This window comes from Phyllostomus hastatus, unplaced genomic scaffold, assembly GCF_019186645.2.
Source record: "Phyllostomus hastatus isolate PE091 unplaced genomic scaffold, TTU_PhHast_1.1 phas_scaffold_387, whole genome shotgun sequence".
In the NCBI taxonomy this organism is placed as follows: domain Eukaryota; kingdom Metazoa; phylum Chordata; class Mammalia; order Chiroptera; family Phyllostomidae; genus Phyllostomus; species Phyllostomus hastatus.
Window position 1 is genome coordinate 1,775,360 of NW_025334027.1, and position 20,799 is coordinate 1,796,158.

At 57.7% G+C, this 20,799-nt stretch overlaps 2 protein-coding genes across 4 annotated transcripts; one reads left to right on the forward strand and one right to left on the reverse strand.

Annotated features, from left to right (window-relative positions):
• The first annotated feature begins 327 nt into the window (after positions 1-327).
• LZTR1 (leucine zipper like transcription regulator 1) lies at positions 328-16,878 on the forward strand. Of its 2 annotated transcripts, none has more exons than XM_045819741.1 (21): positions 328-650; positions 1,316-1,378; positions 4,560-4,616; positions 5,973-6,052; positions 6,421-6,529; positions 6,995-7,078; positions 7,919-7,976; positions 8,569-8,708; positions 10,037-10,238; positions 10,640-10,795; positions 11,217-11,327; positions 11,756-11,848; positions 11,994-12,089; positions 12,186-12,351; positions 12,485-12,654; positions 12,762-12,918; positions 13,761-13,887; positions 13,976-14,125; positions 14,776-14,881; positions 14,969-15,049; positions 15,288-16,878. In XM_045819741.1, the coding sequence occupies exons 1-21, from the start codon at positions 451-453 to the stop codon at positions 15,402-15,404; spliced, it is 2,523 nt and encodes an 840-aa protein (XP_045675697.1). In that variant the 5' UTR covers positions 328-450; the 3' UTR covers positions 15,405-16,878. The 2 variants fall into 2 exon arrangements, with proteins under 2 accessions (XP_045675697.1, XP_045675698.1); XM_045819742.1 differs by having other exon boundaries at positions 12,189-12,351.
• A 710-nt stretch (positions 16,879-17,588) lies between these two features.
• On the reverse strand, positions 17,589-20,039 carry THAP7 (THAP domain containing 7). Of its 2 annotated transcripts, XM_045819749.1 has the most exons (4): positions 19,722-20,037; positions 19,142-19,297; positions 18,505-18,645; positions 17,589-18,315 (listed from the first exon to the last, which is right to left on the reverse strand). In XM_045819749.1, the coding sequence occupies exons 1-4, from the start codon at positions 19,799-19,801 to the stop codon at positions 17,736-17,738; spliced, it is 957 nt and encodes a 318-aa protein (XP_045675705.1). In that variant the 5' UTR covers positions 19,802-20,037; the 3' UTR covers positions 17,589-17,735. The 2 variants fall into 2 exon arrangements, with proteins under 2 accessions (XP_045675705.1, XP_045675706.1); XM_045819750.1 differs by lacking the exon at positions 19,142-19,297 and having other exon boundaries at positions 19,722-20,039.
• Between the last annotated feature and the right edge of the window lie 760 nt (positions 20,040-20,799).

The following is a 20,799-nucleotide window of genomic DNA, read 5'->3' on the forward strand; positions in this document are numbered from 1 at the left end:
AGGGCAGACGCCAGGGCTTCGGGCTGGGGGCCCGAGCAGGAAGGGGATGGGCTGCCTGCGGAGGCCGCTGCGAGCTCGGAACCCTCCACCCGGGATCCCGGGCGCGGCGGACGATCACGGCCGAGCCCCGCTTAGACACGGCATGCCGGGAACAGTAGCCAATCTCCGGGCAGGTGCCGGGGAAGTACAGTCGGACGGGGCTGGGACCCGGCGCCGGTACTCCGCGGGAAATGTTTCCCAGAAGGTTAGACACTTGCCGCAACCTCAGGTTCCAGGTGCCGGGCCGCCCGCAGGCCCGCGAGGCGCGCTAGGCTTGTCGGGAGGCTCCGCTTGAGCCGGAAGTCCTCGCCCTCGGCCCGGAGCTCGCCGGGAAATGCAGTCCCTCTGGGCGACCCAGGGCGGTGGCCGCACGTCTTGCAAGCACGGTGACCGCTCGGACGTGGACCCGGGATGGCTGGGACGGGCGGCTCGGGGGGCCCGATCGGGGCCGGGGCGCTGGCGAGCGGCGTGCGGTCCAAGGTAGCCCCGAGCGTGGACTTTGACCACAGCTGCTCGGACAGTGTCGAGTACCTGACGCTCAACTTCGGGCCCTTCGAGACGGTGCACCGCTGGCGGCGTCTCCCGCCCTGCGACGAGTTCGTGGGGGCTCGGTACGGCGTGATTCAGGGAATTTGGGGGTGGGGGTGTCTGAGAGGGTTTCATGGAGGGTTCCAGGGGCGAGGCCGGGGCGGGATATGGTAATCGAGAGAGGAGTGGTGGTGTCCAGGACGATGCCCAGGGCAGTTTTCGTGGGGTTTTTTTTTCTTTCTTTTTAAAAATTTATTGGGGGTGATATTGTTTAATAAAATTATATAGGTTTCAGGTGTACAACTCTATAATACATCATCTATGTAATGTGTGCTCACTACAAGTCAAGTCTCCTTCCATCACCATTTGTCCCCCTTTTACCCTCTTTTACCTCCCCTGCTCTGTGGCAGGGGATTTTGAGAGAGGGGCAGTTCCCAGTGCGGACATGTGGCCAGGGTCAGGGTAGTGGGGGGCAGGGTACTAGAGTTATGTTTTGTTTGTGAGTCTCCAGCCAAGGTCCTGGGTGCTTTGCAGTGGGATGAGGATTCCAGAGAGTCCCAGACCAGTATCAGAGGTCCACAGATGCAGAGTGTTTTGGTGTACTGGTGGAATTTACAAGTTTCTGTTCATCTTGGTAGTTGAGAGGTGTTATCCAACTTCTGTGGCATCCCAGACGCTTGGTCTCATTCCCCGGGTGCCCCCAGGAGGGTCCTGGCCTCACCGCTCCCCTCCTCTCCTTCCTTTCTAGGCGCAGCAAGCACACAGTGGTGGCCTATAAAGATGCCATCTATGTATTCGGTGGAGACAATGGGTGAGTCTGAGCATCAGGGTGTTTGGACTGGGGAGGGAGAAACATGGTGGTTTGTACTGGGCTTCTGCAGTTCTGCTGCTCTCTTTACAAATGCCAGTTAAGCACTCAGCTCTGTTTTCCTGGTCTGTGGGGTTCCCTGCACCCAAAGCCCTCAGCACAGCATCTAGTGGGTAGCGCATGCTCAGGACACAGAAATTTTCCTCTTGTTCTGATTGACCAGACACAGCCCTGAAAGAAACACATCTGTCCTGGCTGCCATCCTGCCAGGCACTTTTCCTTCCCTACACTGCTCTCTGGGCCTCATCCACATGGTCACATGGCAGCTGAGAAGGCATGGAGGGCAGTTTTATTTATTTCCCACATTTTTTGGAAGGGTTTTCCCACATTGCTATAAACTCCTGGCAATGACCTGATGTTCTGTTGGTGAGCACACCTCTGTCACCCGAACTTTTTCCAGTTAAGCTGTGTCTGGTTTCCTTTGCTGGAAGATCATGGTCAGGATGAACCCTCGGATTATGCAGCTGTTTCCTTCCCCCCCGGCATGGTTCCCTCTGATCTGTTCCCCAGGAGTCGAACCTCCCCCGAAGGAAAGAGCTGTCCTAGTGTGGGCTGGGCCGTGTCAGGTACTGGGCACAGGCACAGGTGCAGCGGACACAGGACCAGGACAGAGGCGTCTGGTCCTGTCAGGGAAGCCTTTGTGGAAGGGTTGATGACCTGAGAGATGAGTAAGAGTGAGCCATGTAAAAGACGAAGACTGTGCCAAGCAGAGGGGTCAGCGTGGGCAATGGCCTGGAGGTGAGAGGGTGCAGAATATCACTGGGTCCGTGTCTGAACAGGGTTTCCTGCCTTCATTTATTTGTTGTGTTCAGAAAAGACCAGAGATGCCCACCAGGCATCTGGGAAGGCTGGGAGCCTGTTAGATGTGGGGCAGAAGCTCGGTCTCTTGGACAAGCAGAGCTCAGTTCAAGTTAGATCTTTGTGGCTTTGGGCTCGGGCAGGTGGCTTAAGAACACTAACTGCACTCCGGTCTCCTTCTCCGTATATGGGGTGGCTCTGTGCGCTTCATGAGGTCAAGTGACCACAAGGCTGTGAGGAGCTCAGCACATAAGTTTCCCTGTGTTGAGGGTGCAGTGTTTGCACACAAACCATCCTGCTCATAAATAAGTCCTGTCACCGCCTCTCAACCACAGGACCTGGCCTAATGGCTAGGAAGGGCTGGCCTCCGATTGGTGCCACAGCCTTAGTCCCGCAGGACTCCCTGGGGGACCTGACTTTGGACTGATGGGGTAGGCAGGATCCCATGAGGGCCTGCAGAATGGGCAGAAGAGCCTCCTCAGGCATGGTCCCCTGGCTTCCAGCCGTGTTGCCCACCATCTCTTCCCCGTGAATAAGCAGAGGGATCCATTTGAAAATGCAAGTCAGAGTGTGTTCCTCCTTGGTGGATAACGTGCAGACGTCTCTCCACCTCTCTGACTAAAAGCCCCAGCCCACTTGGCAGTCAGTGCACCCGCACTGCTCCTCTGCCTTCGCCTCACACGGCACTGGGCTGCACCGCTGCCTTGCTGTGTTCAGATTGTGCCAGGCATCCTGCTAGGCCCTGGCACTGGCTGTTCCCTCCTGCTCACCCCCTGCTGCCCTTCCTCTGAATCACTGGTGAGTGGAGTCACATGGTGAGGCCTTCCCCGACCACCCAGACCAACTGGGTCAATCAGTGGCCCTCCCCTGCCCTCCTGCTCCTCTTTCTGGCTCCATTCACCCCAGAGCATACAGATGTTGGTTACTTGTCTCCTCCAGGGTAGGGGCTGCATCCCAGCACCCAGACAACTCAACAAATGTTTGTCACATGAACGAGTGAAATAAAGACATTACCGGAACCTCAATGGGAATCCCCCAGACCAGAAAAGGTGTGGTGGCCATCACAGGGCAGTGGCTGGGAACATCCCCAGAGGTATTCTGTGTCAGGAACTGTAGCAACAAGCAGAAATGTTTTCGCTGCAATGCGACACTAAGAAACAGGGTACAGATTTGTCTCAATCTAGTTGTAACATTTTAGAATGACTGGGTAGGAAGAAGGATGGCCTGGCACTGGGTGGGTAGGTCAGTTGGCTGGAGTGTCCTCCCGATATGCCAAGGTTTCAGGTTCTATCATCAGGGCACATACAGGAATTAACCAATGAATGCATAAATAAGTGGAACAATTCTCTCTCCCTCTTCCTCTCTTTCTTTCTCTTTCTCAAAATCAATAAAAAAAAGATGGCCTATAACCCTGGGGGTTGGGTAGTGGTGGTGGTGGGGCAAATGGGAGAGGGGAGGAGTTAACTGTCACACCTCTGCTTCCCAGCTCCCGGCTTCCTGGTTGCACAGCCTCAGACACGTTCTTTATCTCCCAGGCTGCTTCCTTTTCTGTAAATGCAGATGGAGAGCTGGGCCCTCCAGTGCATACCGAGCTAGACCGTGTGGGGGGGTGCTGGGTTCCTGCTGGGCTGACACCCTTCTTCCCCTTAGTGACAGGTGCTGGGTGGTACCGGGCAGGTAGTGTTAGGTGGTGCCGTGGCCAGCGGACTTGTTTCCTGTTTTATTGTATCTTTTGTTGTCGTCATTTATTTATTTATTTATTTTCATTGAATTTATTGGGGTGGCATTGATTAATAAAATTATAGAGGTTTCGGGTGTACAATTCTATAAATACATCCTCTGTATATTGTATTGTGTGTCAGCCACCCTGATTTCTTGTATCTTTAATGTAGTTGTTACACTGGCCTTGTGATAAGAGGTGGCAGGAAGACCTGAGAGCAGGGCAGGGGCCTTTCCGGAGCTGTGGGCGAGCGTCTGCACTGTGGTGGCACAGCCTCTGAGAAGGGGACACTCAGACATGCGAGTGGGGATTCTGGGACCTGGCGTGAAGTGCAGGCTCTCAAGTCTGCGGTGGGGTGGTCCAGGCCAGGCTTCGGTTCTGACTCCTGGCAGACAGACCCTGTGCCTGCACCACCAGCTCAGGAGCTTCCTTTGTGGTCACCTCTCTGGTCCCTGGGGCCTCACCTGGTTGTCTGGGCCTGGCTAAGTCCACCCAAAACAACTTGCCCAGCCCCTGGCCTGCTCTGTCCATCTTCTGGGTCTTGGCTGGGCAATGCCCTGCAGAGCAGGCCAGGACTGAGCCCACCTGTCCCCGGCTGTCTTTCAGGAAGACGATGCTCAACGACCTCCTGAGGTTTGATGTGAAGGACTGTTCCTGGTGCAGGTGGGTGGCCCCCTGAGTCCCAGGTCCCTGCTCTTCTCCTAGAACTCGGTGGCACTCTTGGGCGGATTATTGGCAAAGTCACATTCCTGGAAAGATAGAGAGAAGCCCAGCGCCTCTCTCAGTGGTCCCTCTGTCACTCGGTTTCTTTTCCAGTCTGTGACTGAGATTTGTTATTCCGAATCCTGTCCATTGGGAGATCTGTTTGATCCAGTTGTGGGTCCTCACATTCTACCCCAGGAGAGCCCTTCAGTCACCAAGCCTGTCTCCCAGGCCAGGGGTAGAGCCAACTTGGAGGGCCATCAGTCGATGGGTCCTTTTAGGGTTGCCTCTGCTGCTGTAGGGGCTCCTCTTCCCTCCCTACCACATGGAGCACAGCCTCTGCCAGCAGACCCCAGCCAGGCAGTGGGTCATGTGGACCCTGGCCTCCCGCCTGCAAATGGTCCTCCTGTAGCCTTGGACAAGACACCTGCCCTTTCTGAGCACTGCACATCTGTGCCCTCCAGTCCAGCCCCTGCCTGGGAGCAGCTCACAGCTGAGTGGGAGAAACAGGCTGTGGGATTAGGAGGTAGCTGGGTTTCTTCTCGAGCTCTGCCATCTGTGCAGAAGCACAGGTTTGCCGGGGCCCTTGTGTGCCACGCTCTGTGCAGGAGCTCTACGTGCTGCCCTCTCAGCCCCAGCAGCTCTCTGGGGTGGTGTCTGACTGCCTCCTTGCTGGAGGAGGATGTTGGGACTCTGGACCCACAGAGGTTGAACCTGGCACCTGGGGCGGCATTGCTCCACGCGCCTGCCTCCTGCCCAGGAGACCTGGACAGCACTGGGAGCACCACAGAAATGATTGTGTCGTTTCTCCCTCGCTTCATTTTAAAGCACAGCCACTAGTACAAATTCATTTTTAAAACCACTCTGAAGACTTTTCAATTCTTTGTTAAAAATTGCTTACATATAAGACTGAAAAGGAACAGCCCCCAGAAAGCAGTATAAATGGGTTTTTAACTTGGCAGGTAAAATTTCTGGGCCGCCCATGCTGCAGAACACGGTACAGCTATGAGAAGGGGGTAGTGACGATTCTAGAGTAGCCTGAAGACCTATTCACAGTCTGTTTAGTTGAAAAACATATTACAAAATACCTACTGTGACATTCCATTTTTAAAAGTCACTCAGAGGCACAATTTGCCCAGGAAGGTGTGGGGTAGACCTCCAGCTATGGACAGTGGCTTTTGGCAAAGGAGTAATACATAAATTTTAGTGCTAGGGTTTTTTTTCCGTATTGGTAGCTTTCTTAAAAGTGTCTGTAATAATACAGGTGTTAACCTTCAAAACACTGCTGACACTCACTGCCTCTTGTTCCCCTGCCAGGGCCTTCACCACTGGGACCCCGCCAGCCCCCCGCTACCACCACTCAGCCGTGGTCTATGGGAGCAGCATGTTCGTCTTTGGTGAGCCGCCGCTTACCTCCCAGGCCGAGGATCCCTTGCCCTCCCATCAGGCCCACATGCTGTACTTGGCTGGCCTCTCTCTGTCTGCCCCTCGGCCTGATTTCCTGGCCTGCGTGGGAATGGTCTGCCTCTGTGACAGAGCCAGAAGGTGGCTTTTCCTCCCCATGAGGGACAGGGAGTGGGGTCCTGCTGATCTCTGTGTTTCCAGAGCCCAGCACAGAGGCAAGCACCCAGCAGGTGCTCCCGGGGTGTGCAGAGGGAGTTCGGGAATGCATTTTCCATGGGGTCAGATTGTGTCCTCACCTCCCAAGATATGAGGACTCTGCAATGCTGCCTTCGGGTATGACCGTTTCTTTCTTTTTATCCAGGGGGTTACACTGGGGACATTTATTCCAATTCTAACTTGAAGAATAAAAATGACCTCTTTGAATACAAGTTTGCAACTGGCCAGTGGACAGAGTGGAAAATTGAAGGACGGTGAGAAACTGCTGAAAACTCTGGGGGTCATTACAGGTGAAGAGCCTGAAGCCCAGAGAGGCCTGGGAGCTGGGAGCTGGTGTTAGCCCATTTTCAGCCTCCTCCCAGCTCTTAGATTGCCTCCTGTCAAAAGTAGAAAGGATAGAATGTCCTGTGATGGGTGCTCCCCTGGTCCTGCCTTGCGAGCACCCCCTTTGATATTTGGTAGCAGCTGGCAGAGGACCGTGTGCCCTGTGGATGTCTGAATGCCTCATCGGTGACCTGGTGTCGCATGAGCTCAGCCCCTGGTGTTGTCAGTTATACCCTGGCTAGAGTCCCTGGGGTCCCGGTGTCAGCAGATGTGGACACGGCAGTCCTAGGGCCTGGCAGGACTTGTAGGGCTATGGCTGTCGGACCATCCTCGTGGGGGTGTGAGGCTCGGGTCTGCACTGGGTGGCCTCATCCCTTCCCTACCTATTGCTCCAGGTTGCCAGTCGCTAGGTCAGCCCATGGTGCCACAGTGTACAGTGACAAGTTATGGATCTTTGCTGGTTACGATGGCAATGCCAGGTAGGTGGTAGCCTGGCCCGTGCACTCCACCTCTGAGCATCCCAGGGTACTGGTACACAGAGTGGGCGTTCTTAGCCTTGGAGGACTCAGGATGGGGGTTCCTCGGGAGGGTGGGTGTGTGGACAGGGGGTGGGGGGAAGTGGAAGACAGGCAGGATGAGGGTGATGGCCACTGAATGAAGCCCCCGCACACCCCCACCAAGTCTGTGCAGCTGTCGTACAGGTCTCCAGAGCAGAGAGCTGGGGGGTGAGGGGAGGAATCTTGGGGTGAGAATACTCAGGTCCACGGCAAGGAATGACCTTAAAAGGGGCAATGAGCAGGTGGGCAGCAGCAGCAGGGCTCAGACTCGGCTTCTGAGCCGAGAACAGGCTTCTTGCTTAACATAAGCATGTTATAGGCATTTTCCTTCCTATTTTAGCAAATTGGCTTTGCTGTATTTCTCTGATTACAAAAGCAACGTGTGCTCATTCCCCAAAACTTCAGCATTATAGAAACTCTAAACAGTGTGATTTTTGTGAGCATAGCCTTTCCGAAATCCTCTCTTAGCCCCAGGGATCAGCTGAGTGGCTGACCCTGTCCCCTGCCCTAAATGTCAAGAATGAGGCCTTTCTTCAAGCAAGCACTCTCTTCCTGCCTGGGCTGGTAGCGGTCTGGCACAACAGGGGCTCAGTGCAGCCCCCACAGCCCCCCAACTGAAGCTTCATGGCTGCCACAGAGACCCCGGACCAGTCCCTGAGTGATGGGATGTTCTTCCCTAGAGCCTTCCCTCCTGGCCAGGCCCAGGCCCACCCTGACAGCCAGCCCCAGGACAGGCACCCTGACCCTTTTGTCCTCATGCAGGCTGAACGACATGTGGACCATTGGCCTGCAGGACAGAGAGCTCACGTGCTGGGAGGAGGTAAGAGGCTGGGGGCCTGGGGTGAGGTTGTGGGGAGACAGGGAGGTGAGGGGTGTAGGGGGTCCAGGGTAAGGAGAGGAAGGGATGTGAGTACAGGGGATGGGGTGCTGGAGCGGGAGGTGAGAGGTTTGAGGACGGCCGGGCCAGCTGGGCAGGGGTGGAGGCTGTCACGTTCCCCTCTGCCAAAGCCTGGCCCTGTCCTCCCTCGCCCTTCCTGCTGACCTGCCTGTCCTCACAGTGAATCCCAGTGGCAGTTACCTGGTGACTAAAGGCCCTGCGCTTTGAACGGCAGACTGTCATGGTGACTGACGCGGTTCAGGTGTAACCTGAACACAGCGAGGACAGTGTACCACCTGCTGTCCTGCTGGCTGCTCTTTTCCTGGGGGGTTCTTGCCCCTTTAACAATGTTTTCAGCCCCCATGTAGGGGGGTGAGGTGGGGCTTTAGGTCGTTCTGCAAAGAGTGATACATGAATTCTCATGCACAGAAGAAACTTTGGGAATAAAAGCAGTCTCAGCTCAGCAGCACACGCACCGACAGGTGTGCTGGTTTCCTGTGAAGGCCCAGGGCTGAGCTGCCTCCTGCCCCCACAGGTGGCCCAGAGCGGCGAGATCCCGCCATCCTGCTGCAACTTCCCGGTGGCCGTGTGCCGCGACAAGATGTTTGTGTTCTCAGGGCAGAGTGGAGCCAAGATAACCAACAACCTCTTCCAGTTTGAATTTAAGGACAAGATGTGAGTGCCCCAGTGGTGGGCCCTCAGCCAGCTCCCCATGCATTCCTCTGGAGCCATCCCCGTGGGCTCCCACATAAAGCAGGGCCAGCTGCCCTCCCCCCGGGAGCGGGGATGTGCGGTGTTGGGACAGACTGGGCCAGAGATGTCCTGCAGGCCCCTTGGGTGTGGCTGCAGCTCAGCAAGATAGGGCCTGGGCAGCCTGCCTCTCTGAGTGAATGGCATGGTCAGTGCCACCAGTAACAAATGTGGCTGGCATAGAGCTCACGTGGTGGCAGAAGACTGGAGGGGTGCAAGGGCTCTGAGAGCTCCCAGCCTTTGCTGACCTTGACTGCTGGCCAGCCCTTGACCCCTGTGATGGGGACTAAGGTCAGGGCCAGGCGTTGTATCTGGGACTTACTGGAGTTTCAGCTGCAGGTCAGGGAGGCTCAGGAGGGGACTTGGAACTACCCTGGGTGCCAGGGTATCAGCTGGGGAGGAGGCAGTCTGGGCATCCGGGGCAGGGGAGCCCCTGCTGATGCCCAGCCAACTCTTGTCCTGGGTGGTCAGGCTGGGAGGAGAGCCACACTGCACACAGGCCTGCTGCTCCACTCTGACCTTGGCCCTCAAGACAGTGGGTGCCACAGAGAGCTCAGAGCAGGCAGGAGAAGACCTGGAGAAGTGAGGGGTATGGGTAGAGGCAGGGCATAACCCAGCATGGGGAGGGTTTGGGGCAGACATGCAGGCTCTGGTGAGGTGGACAGGTGGCTGATCTGCAAGGGGTTCCTCAGGGAAGAGCCAGTACTAGGGCAAGAACAGGGCCTGAGGGCTGCATGCGGGCCTGGGGGTACTTGTGGAGCAGGCTGAGGAAGGTGTATCTAGAAGGCAGAGGGCAGCAAGGTGAGGGGCCCAAACCGGAGCTGGGGGTTGGGTTGTAGTTTGGGATGAAGGGGATGGGATAGGAAGAAAACCCTAGGACACTTGGCCACCAGCAGCATCCAGATTGGTACTGGAAGACTCTGATGGCCCTGTTGGGTGGAGCCAGCGTGGTGCCCCTTCCTCACAGGCCAGCCCCCTTCCAGCCCCCAAGCAGCCTCCTACCCAGCCTCATGCTTGCAGCCTTCGTCCCCCCACACGAAGAGGTGGGCAGAGCCGGTGCCAGAGTGAAATGGGGTGAGGGACACTGGGCACACACCGCAGGTTCCCCTCAGCCTGGGAAGGTCTCCCAGGGGTTGCAGGGCACTTTGCAGACTGGTCCTGTGGTGGCAGTGGTGGGGACTTGGGAGCCAGGTGGAGGCCACAGGGGAGCAGGAGCCCCTGCCGGGCACTGGTTCCGTGCTGTGTACCCCTAGGTGGACACGCATCCCCACTGAGCATCTGCTTCGGGGCTCTCCGCCACCCCCCCAGCGGCGCTACGGGCACACCATGGTGGCCTTTGACCGCCACCTCTATGTGTTTGGGGGAGCAGCTGACAACACTCTGCCCAATGAGCTACACTGCTATGACGTGGACTTTCAGACCTGGGAGGTCGTCCAGCCCAGTTCGGACAGCGAGGTGAGCGCTGCCAGGTGTTGCTGAGGAGTCCCAGGGCCTGTGGCCTGGGGTGTGTTCCTGACCCACCAGCTTCCAGCTCCTTCCTCACAGCCCCAGGATGCTTCTGGGGCTCCAGACAACCAGCAGGAGCAAAGCCAGGATGCCCTTGGCCCTGGACACCCACCCTGGCCTGACCCTGGGCCCTGGGTCTCTCTGTCCATTCTCCACCTTGCAGCCTGTGGGCTTGTAAGATTCCACTTCCCACCATGTTCGCACTGTGCTGAGCGTGTTCTCCTAGCTCCCTGACTCAGCCCGCATCCTGTGGCTCTCCCCACGTGCTTCCACCTGTCCCCTTGGCGAGCCGTCTGTAGTGCCTGCCTGGCCCTTGCTGACTGGCTGTGCGCCCACATGTCTCCTACCAGGTCGGTGGGGCCGAGGTGCCAGAGCGAGCAGCTACTTCTGAGGAGGCGCCTGCCCTGCCCTCTGAGGATCGGGGTGGTTTCAAGAAGTCCCGAGACGTATTTGGCCTGGACTTTGGCACCACCAACACCAAGCAGCCTTCCCCGCCAGCTTCAGAGGTGAGAGCCCATGCCCTTGTTACCGCTCTCTCAACCCCTGAAGCCAGGCCTGTGAGCAGCCCATCTCAAAGGTGGGGAGACCGAGGCTCAGAGAGGTACTTGTTGGGGTCACATGGCGAATTGAGGTCAGGAGCTCATGCCCTGCTGCCCAGGCCATGTCGCTGCAGCACGTGAGACTGAGCACCTGCTGTGTCCACCATGTGGGTCACAAGGGCCCCATCCTGCCTGCTTACCTACCCAGGCCCTGCCTCCTGCCTTGTGCCTATAGCTGTGTCTCAGGGCCTGCTCCGACCCCTCCCTCAAGGCCAGTGGAGCCACATCCTTGCCTACAACATGGCCCACTCCTGGCCTCAGGCAGCTCCCTGCTGGAGACCTGGCCCTGCTCTCTCCCACCCTGCCGACTTGTCCCCTGTCCACGCAGCTGCCCAGCGGAAGGCTCTTCCATGCGGCTGCTGTGATCTCGGACGCCATGTACATCTTCGGGGGCACCGTGGACAACAACATCCGCAGCGGGGAGATGTACAGGTTCCAGGTGAGGCCCACAGGCCTGCAGAGCAGGCGGCTACCTTGTGAGCTGGCTCTGCATGGGGCCAGCCAGGGAGAATGGGCCCTGGTGGTGGAAACTGAGACCCAGGGGGCAGCAGTGGAGCTTGTCCTGGGGCATCCAGAGCCAGGGCTGCACCTAGTGGGATGGCAGCCTTTCTGAGGAGCCTGGCTGCTGGGGCAGGGCAAGGGGCTCTAGGCTGAGGGAGTCAGAAACCTCAGTACAGGGTGCGGCTGGTGGGGCTGAGTCAGGGCTCACAGCAGAGCCAGTGGGGCTTGGAAAGCCACCTGAGTCTGTGGAGGGAGCTGGACTGAGCTGGGCTTGGCATTTGGGTTTCAAAGACACTCATTTGCTGGAGAGGGCAAAGCCAGGGGTGACAGTGTCTTCACTTGGTGACCCTGGGTCTCCTCCTGCAGTTCTCCTGTTACCCCAAGTGCACACTGCATGAAGACTACGGGCGGCTATGGGAGAGCCGCCAGTTCTGTGACGTGGAGTTCGTGCTGGGTGAGGTGGGTGCCCTTTCTGTGCCAAGCCGAGGCCACTGTGGAGGAGGTGGGGCTTTGCTCCCAGAGACACGCTGGCTGCCCACTGGTGCCTGGAGTCCCCAGGTCCCTGCTCTGGCTGGCTTTCACCAAGGTGTCATTCTTGCTGCAGAAGGAGGAGTGTGTGCAGGGCCACGTGGCCATTGTCACAGCACGAAGCCGCTGGCTCCGAAGGAAAATAGTACAGGCGAGGGAGCGACTGGCCCAGGTTAGGTGCTGCCCCACTTGGCCCCGCCTCCATGAGCATGGATCCTCCCAAGGGCATCCAAGGGGTGTTTTTGAGCTTCCCTTTCTCTTCCCACAGAAGCTAGAGGAGGAGGCAGCTCTGGTTCCCAGGGAGGCCCCTGGTGGTGCTGTGGGCGGGGCCCGGCCACCCCTGCTGCGCGTGGCCATCCGAGAGGCTGAGGCCCGGCCCTTCGAGGTGCTCATGCAGTTCCTGTACACTGACAAGATCAAGTACCCGAGGAAAGGTCTGCCTGGGCTGGGGCAGGGCAGGAACAGGGTGGGGGTGTGAGCAGCCCGCTTGCAGGTGGGCAGCCTGGGCCCCATCCTCCCCTCCCTGCTGCCTGAGGTCCGCAAGGCTCAGGGAGCTCTTGGGTGCAGGCCATGTGGAGGACGTGCTGCTCATCATGGACGTGTACAAGTTGGCGCTGAGCTTCCAGCTGTGCCGCCTGGAGCAGCTGTGTCGGCAGTACATCGAGGCCTCCGTGGACCTGCAGAACGTGCTGGTTGTGTGCGAGAGTGCCGCCAGGCTGCAACTGGGCCAGCTGAAGGTGCATTGCAGCCCACCCTGCCCACCGCTGCAAGCCCCTTGCCCAGTCTGGTGCCTTGTTGGGGCCAAGGCCTGACCATGCCCGCCTGCCCGGCCTGTCTGTCCCAGGAACACTGTCTGAACTTCGTGGTGAAGGAGTCCCACTTCAACCAGGTGATCATGATGAAGGAGTTCGAGCACCTCTCATCCCCACTGATTGTGGAGATTGTTCGGCGGAAGCAGCAGCCGCCCCCCCGTACCCCCTCAGACCAGCCCGTGGACATCGGTAGGGAGCCTGGTCCCTTCCCTGCCAGTGGCTGGCCAAGTGGCATTCATCTTGGTCAAGACTTGGGAGGCATGGAATCACCTGCCAGACCCTCAGGCAGGGGTGGAGGGGTGGGTGTGGGGAGGACCCCAGAGTGCTCCCCAGGTACAGGGACAGGGGCAAAGAGGGAGGCAGTTCAGGCTCAGGTGAAGGAAGTACGCCCAGCCCATGGGGTTTTCCACAGCCGTCTGTGTGCCTGAGGGCGAGTAACCTCCTGAGCCCATTTCTGGAGGGGACACGGGGCACCTCTCTGGCAAGAGTGCCTGCCCTGAATGACATCAGGTCTGACAGCTTCTGAAGTGAGCCATGTGCTCAGGGTCACTGCTTAGTCATCAGACTTCTCCGGGTACCCAAGCCTGGGGCCCACTGATGTGTGAGCACAGCCTGCAGACCTCAGCTGCTACCAGTGCCTCCCTGTTTCCCCCTAGCCTGGGAAGGGAGGGCACAGGCTCCTTCATCCCCGACTCCCCCTGGGTCCTGTGCTGCCTCTGGCAGCTGGCTCCAGGTGACACGTAGCAGGCACACAGGGCACACAGACCCAGAGAAGGGCTCAGTGGGCTGAGTCTGAGAGATCAGACTCTAGGGGTGGATAGTCCTGAGGACTGTGTTGGGAGCTCAGGACAGGGCCTGGCGGTGCCTCAAGGACCAGAGTGAGACCTCTGGTCTGGGGGAGGTTCATTTAAGGTCACAGAAGGGACAGATGTGCAGGAGGCTGTGCCCCCGGGCCCTGAGGCCTGAGTCAGGAGCAGCGTTGGGTAAGGGGCAGGAGGCACCTGCTCAGGGTCCCTCCATGTCCCCCGCAGGCACATCTCTGATTCAGGACATGAAGGCATACCTGGAGGGGGCAGGTGCCGAGTTCTGTGACATCACACTGCTACTGGATGGGCACCCTCGGCCAGCCCACAAGGCCATTCTGGCCGCCCGCTCCAGGTGGGTGTGGGTGCAGCTGTTGGGCAATGTGGGCCAGGCACTGGCTGCATCTGCTGAGAGCCAGGCCTTTGCCACTCCCTGTCTGCAGCTACTTTGAGGCCATGTTCCGGTCCTTCATGCCCGAGGACGGGCAGGTAAACATTTCCATCGGGGAGATGGTGCCCAGCAGGCAGGCCTTCGAGTCCATGCTGCGCTACATCTACTATGGTGAGGTCAACATGCCTCCTGAGGACTCGCTGCATCCTCACCCCCAAGGGCACTCCCAGGTCATCACGGGCTCCTGGCACCCACGTTGGGCGGCCCAACTGACCGATTTTGGCCGGGCGATTTCTGGAGGATTTCCTGGTGCCTTGTGTTCTCCCAGAATTCTCTGAAACAGTTAGTCAGCCAGTACTGAGGAGTTTGTAACCAGGAGGGACAGGTGGATTCTTGACTCTCATGAATGCTCAGAGTAAGGGATTGGTCATTGCTCTGTGTGACAGGTGAGCAAGTGGACATAGAATGATCCCTGATTGTGTCACTTCAGTGAGGGCCTGAACATGGGGTATAGGGTGCACTTTTGGGCTCTGGGAGACTGCAGACAGTTCTGCAAAGATGCATATAGGTGTTTTCCTGGAGAGAAAGTGCTGTGGTATTTTTTGGTTCTTGCTGGGGCCTTTGACCTCTGAGGGGTTCAGAGTCTGTGTAGAGATCAAGTCAGTACTCTGCCCAGATTGGAGCCCTTGCCAGACCCTCCTGGTGGGGCAGGTCCCCTGCTTCTGAGCAGGTGCGGTCTCAGCTCTTCTCTGCCCCTGGCAGGCCCAGGCTACAGATGCACTCTCCCTGGGGAGGAGGGTGGTGTGTGGGAGGACAGTTCCTTTGGCGGCAGCTCCTTAACCAGTTCCCCAGCTACCTGTTCGCGGCCCCATACTACTATGGCTTTTACAACAATCGGCTGCAGGCATACTGCAAGCAGAACTTGGAGATGAATGTGACGGTGCAGAATGTGCTGCAGGTAGTACCCCTGGTGCCTGCTGGTTTCCTGGTACCTGGGCGGGTGGGTGAGAGGTGGGGCAGCAATTCAAGGAATCTGCTGTTCCAGATCCTGGAGGCGGCTGACAAGACGCAGGCTCTGGACATGAAGCGGCACTGCCTGCACATCATAGTGCACCAGTTCACTAAGGTCAGGGCCCTCCTGGCTCAGCACTCGCTGCTCACCCCTCATCCTCGGGGCCCACTCTCCCACAGCAGCAGGTGGGGGGAGGGTGCCTAGAACTGGGCTGTCTTCAGCAGTGGGCCCTGAGGATAAGCAAGCAGAGCCACCCACCCACTGGCCACTCCTCACCCCATCTGTGGAGCCCTCCCAACCCTCTCATGAATCTAGTTCCATCCTGTTCTGGCCTTTTGGTCACCTCCCGCAGGTCTCCAAGTTGCCCACACTGCGCTCCCTGAGTCAGCAGCTGCTGCTCGACATCATAGACTCCCTGGCCTCCCACATCTCCGACAAGCAGTGTGCAGAGCTGGGCGCCGACATATGAGGGACCAGGTGGTGCCAGCTCATGAATGGAGAATGACCAGGCCTGCCCTGTCCCCTGCAAAAACTGCCTGCGACGGAGTGGTCAGACCTGCTAGCTGAGGCACAGGTACCCAGAGCCTCAGAAGAGAGCTGAGGACATGAGGGGCTCCAAGTGCTCCATTTCACTGCCGACGACACAGGTCCCACAGGAAGCAGATGATGAAGCAGGACCCCTGGCCAGCACCGTCCTAGGATGGGAAGCTAGGGTTCAGTGATGACACAGTAGAAGGCAGGGGTCCTGGCCAGGGCCCAACAGTGGGGAGAGCTCACCAGGGAGCTGGCTTTGGGGCCCCAACCTGGCAGGGACTCAGCATGGCTTACGGATCTGGCCACCACCCTGCCGTGAAGGTCTCTCCAGTGCAGGGCCCATACAGCACCCTCACCCTCACCAAGGTTGATGAAAAGGCCACTCCTGTCACTTGGAGCATGTGTGTGGGCAACAGTGATGGGCACGTGGTCTGATTCAAGATGAATTTTCATGCCTTTTAAGATGAATTTTGGGGTGTGAAGGGCCCTGAGGTCAGCTCCCAGCCCACAGGGTCAATCACTCTGGACTGGGTCTGGATTCCAGAGGGGCTTCCGGATCCCACACACCTGTGTGTGCATCAGGGCCCTGGACTGCAGCAAGGAAAAGTCAGCAGAGATGCCCCCCAATCCCTGTCCCTTAGTATTCTGTCATAGACATGCCTCCATTAAAGCCACAGCAGTGGTCCCTACTATTCACACTTTCCTGGCATGGTCCCCACTGGTGGGCTCTGGCCTCAGCCCTCGGCTCTCCCAAAGCTGTGGACTGGCCACTTGGCCCAATTGTGGGATTGGTGTGTTGCCTGGTTCTCTATGCATGTCAGCAACTTCCAGCTCCTACCTGGGGCTGCCTAGACACATGGGGAAGGGGCTGTGGAGGAATCCAGGCTGGCTTCTCCCTTCCTGGGAGTAAGCTGGGATGACCTCCCCACACCACTGCCCTGTAGGCTCCTGCATGGGATGGAACCCATCCTTCTCTGTCCCCCAACAGGGACCCTATGTGATTTCACTCCAATATGGAAGGCACCATTCTGCCCCCTTTCTGAGAGTAAGAATTGCCCGGACCCTTCTCCAACTGCCAGTAATCCACTTAGGGGGGAGTGATCTCTTCCCTGCCTTAGACCTCACTTCTTTCCTCCGTGTCCCACGAAAATGTGGCACCTGCCACTCCACAGCTCTTATGAGAAGGCTGTGGATGCAGGTGGATGAGGAGCCCCAGTGGCAGGTGGACACCCCTAGGCAAGCCAGAAAACAGCCCGGGGAAGAAAACCAACCTGGAAACCCTGGAGAATGATCTGTAAGCCCTGCTGTGCAGTGGACCAGTTGGGACCCTTGTAACTCGCCACTGGATGATCTTTCCTAGATACGCCATGAATAAATGAAGCCACACATCAAGGGCTCTGAAAAGCAAATTTCAGAACACTGTGTAGCAGTTCACAGGACTAGAAATAATTCAGCTGTTCTGCATGGTTGTGGCCCAGCAGGGTGAGGTCACCTGTGCAGGTAAAACTGCCCCATGCACTAAGCTGTTTGTCATGATTACAGGTGCAGGGATGCCTAAATTCCAGTCAAGTTGAAGAAAAATGGAGAAACAGGTTGAAGCCAAGACTGCTGCTTTGTCCTCCCCCACTTCTCTAAACCTCCAGGGACCAGAAATGCCATTTCTCAGGGCTCACTACTTGCCAAGGATATCCACCCCAGGTCAGAAATCATTCTTGTCTGTTTTCAGATGAGATAGGCCCAGTTGTGAATGGGAGGCTGGCCTTCAGGCCAGAACTCAGGCTGTGCAGACTGAGCCTGTTGTGTCCCACAAAGGAACAGTCTGGCCTGGGTTTTGGGAATGTCTTCAAAGAAACCAGCTTGCTCAAGTCAAAGCTATTTCCGGTACCAACGGACGGGTGCTTAGTGCTGCCCCTGGCCTCTATGCACACCACCCTGTCCCTCAGAACCCTGTGGGGCACAGGGCTGCACTCGGAAGAGTGGGCAAGAGCGGGATTCTGCCCACCATAGCCTAGAGCTTGGACTCCAGGGTCTGAGCTCTCTCGGGGCTGTAGCCATCATCTGGCAGAACAAGCCTAGTATGGAGGAAGGGGCCCCAGCCCCTAGCTGAACCAGATGCAGGGCCTGCTAGAATCCACTTTATTAGGGCACCTGGTAGGTCTGGTGGATGCAGCTCACATGAGGTCCCTTTCCAGGTGGATTCTGAGGAAGAGGCTTGTAGCCCTGACAGGCAGCCCCTCAGTCAGTCCTGAGTCCAGTGGCCCCTCGCTCAGGTCATGCTGCTGCTCAGCTGCATGGCAAAATCCTGCACGTGCTCCTTCAGAGTCTGGCGGGCATCTGCCTGAGCCCGCTTCTCCCGTGCCCGCTCCTCCCGGGCTCGCTCCTGCTGTAGCTTGGTTAGCCTCAGCCTCAGCCGCTGCTCCCGCCGTTTGCAGGCCTGCAACTGGCGCTGAGCCTTGTCCAGGGCGTCAAGTGCAGCCTCAGCCCGCCGCTTCCAGAGCAGGGCACTGCCCACCTGGTAGCTGTGCTCATTCTGGATGTAGGCTCCAGCAGGGGGTGGGAGGCGCAGCATGTAGGCTGACGGTGAGACAGGTCGAGGCTCAAGAGGGGATGGCTGGCGTTCTGGCTCCCGCTCCGGTGAGGGCTGGGTGCTGCAGCCCGCTTCATCCGCTTGGGCACCCAGGGGCCCCAGGAGGTCTGAGAAGGGGCTGCTGAGGCCAGGCTCCAGCCTCCCAGTGGGGGAAGCAGGCAAAGCAGCAGGTGCCGAGACCTCTTCCACAGGAAAGCAGGTGACCTCAGCAGGTGGAGGTGGAGAAAAAGGAGTTGTGGGCCCTCGGCCCTCAGAGCAACTGTGGGGCGAGAGACTGACAGGTCAGGTAAAGGGCTTGCCAGATCCTACTTCACCAGCCCTCCTGACCAGGGCACCAGCCCACTCCACAGGCTCAGGACCCTGTCCACCACAGCTGCTGGGAGACACTCTATAGCCTAGTACCTCAAAACTGGGTTGAGTGGGGCACACCTCCACCCACGGCACATACCGCTTCCTGCATCGCCGGAGCCTGCTGACGTCGGGAGGACCAGGTGGGTAACTGTGCCCCTTGGTCTTGGTTGTCCGGCGCAACTTGGAGAAAGACTCAAATATTGTGGGAACTGCACCCTCCTTCAGCCTGTGATAGCCACTGTGGGGGAAAGCAGCCTGGATTACAGAAGGACAAGCACTGCCACCCCCAGCTGACCCACAGAGACTTGGTCAGAATGCCCTCCAGCACCCCAGAGCAGACTCCCCAGTGCCAGAACATTAGTTTGGGGAATGCCAAGTTAGCCAGAGTTACACCAACCTCTTCCCTGCAAGGCTCCTCAAAATTAAAGTGTATGGAAAAGTTCCACCAGAACTGGCTTGCCCAGTCAAAAAGTATTATTTCATTTGTGGACTTGGTGGGAAAACGGGTTCTGAGAAACACCCTCTGGAAAAGCTTATGTTTTTCTCCTGTGTCACTGGCACAATCATCCTGAAGGAGTGGGTGTTACTGTCCTCACGTCAGAAGAGGAAACTGAGGTAGAGCTAGGAAGAGGCAGCCATCCCTGAAACTAGGCCTGCCTGTCCTCGTGAGGTACACCAGGGACCTCCTCATGGGCCCTACAGATGCCCCAATGCTGGCTGGCAAGGAGGCTCACCTGATTCCCACCAGCTCAAAGCAGTTCTCCTCGAAGTGTTTGGAGCAGAAGTAGATGTACTCGGATGCTGGGTCCCACAGGCCCTGGCCACTGGGGTCCAGCCTCTGGCAGTTGGCCAGCCACAAGCCTCGCCTTGGGTTGTCCTTTTTGGGAAGTCTGTAAAACCACAAACCTATGAACCCCAGGCTGCCTGAAGCTCTGGGGCCATGATGCCTAAGCTCCTCAGATGAAGAGCTGGCCCTGCACATGCTGCCAGGAGTACTCCCTTCAATCATTCCAGCTAAGCACCACCCACCCAGACACAGACGAAGAAATTGAGGCCTCACAGGAGGCGCAATTTGCTCAGCGTCACCTAGCAGGTAAGAGTCGCAGAGCAGAGGATCCAAGGGTGATGGACGTGCATCCTTTCTCTCCCGTCTGGACTCAGTCCCGCTTGGACAGCCCGCTTCAACCTCTGCCACCCCCAAGTTCAAGCCTCCGCCCAACCACAAAAAGGCGCACGCGCAATCCTAGCTTCAAGCTACCACAACGGGCACCGGCGCATTTCAACCTTTGTGAGCCAGCACGCACGCGCGCTGACCTGTGGAAGGAGATGCCGCGATTGCGCGTCTCGCGCGTATCCCGTGTGCAGCAGCCGGCGGCGGAGCAGTGACGCGGCATCTGGGGGAGAGGCGGAAGCTTGGTCGCGGGCAGCTATCCGGCCCCATAGGGGCCCGAGCCCCCAGCCGCCGCTCCGGTTCAGGTGGCCCTTTCTTGCCGAGTCTCCCACTGCCCGATCTCGCCGGAGCCCCGTCCCAGCCCCTTCTCCTGACTCCTATCAGCGGCACTCACGGTCTCGCCATTGCTAAGCCGCTGGAGTCTCGCGAGGTGTGGAGAGCGGCGGAAGTTGGTACCATAGAGACTACGAAGCGTGGGGCGCTCGCCCAGAGGGGGCGGGGCAGGCCCCGGAAGCTGAGAGCGCGTTGGGTCAGCGCCGGGCGTGCGTCGCCCAGCCTCGTAACCCAAGCGCTGTCGCAGAGTAAGCCGGACCCTCTTCTTTGTCCTTTCGGGTCTAATTATTGGCGGTCAACTGATAGTGCCCTGGGACTGGACCCATGCAGGCCGTCTCGGGAGGCCACGGTTGTAAAAAAAGAAACTCCAACGCCAAGATTAAAGGGGCAGGGCCGCGAGATCAAACCTGGCAAAAAACAGTGCTCACTTCTGTGAAGGTGCTTCTAATTGGGAGGACAGTGGCCACTGTTTACGTCTTGGGAAAATGTGACAGGCAGGTTTTGTGCTGGCGACTTACGGCAGAAACCTGAAAGGGAAAAGCTAAGGGCGTTTCTGAAAACGGAGGTCGGAAACTGAGTGCTGGGCGAGGCTGCCTTCTGGGCCACTCCCACAAGATTGAGGGTGAAAACAGACACTTCACAGCTTAGGAAAAGCCGTGTTCCTCTTCCATTTTTGCAAAGAACATCAAAGTAAGGGACATAGGACTTAAGAATGTTTTAATTTAAAATAATTGAAGCATTTTTTCCTTCTTTCTTCAGCCTTGCCTTTTGAAGCCTTCTTTCTGGGAGTATGTGGTAACTAAAAACAGACATATTTAATTTTTTAGTAGCACAGGAAATGATTTTGCCCTGCTGGTGTGGCTCTGTGGATTGAGCATCTGCCTGTGA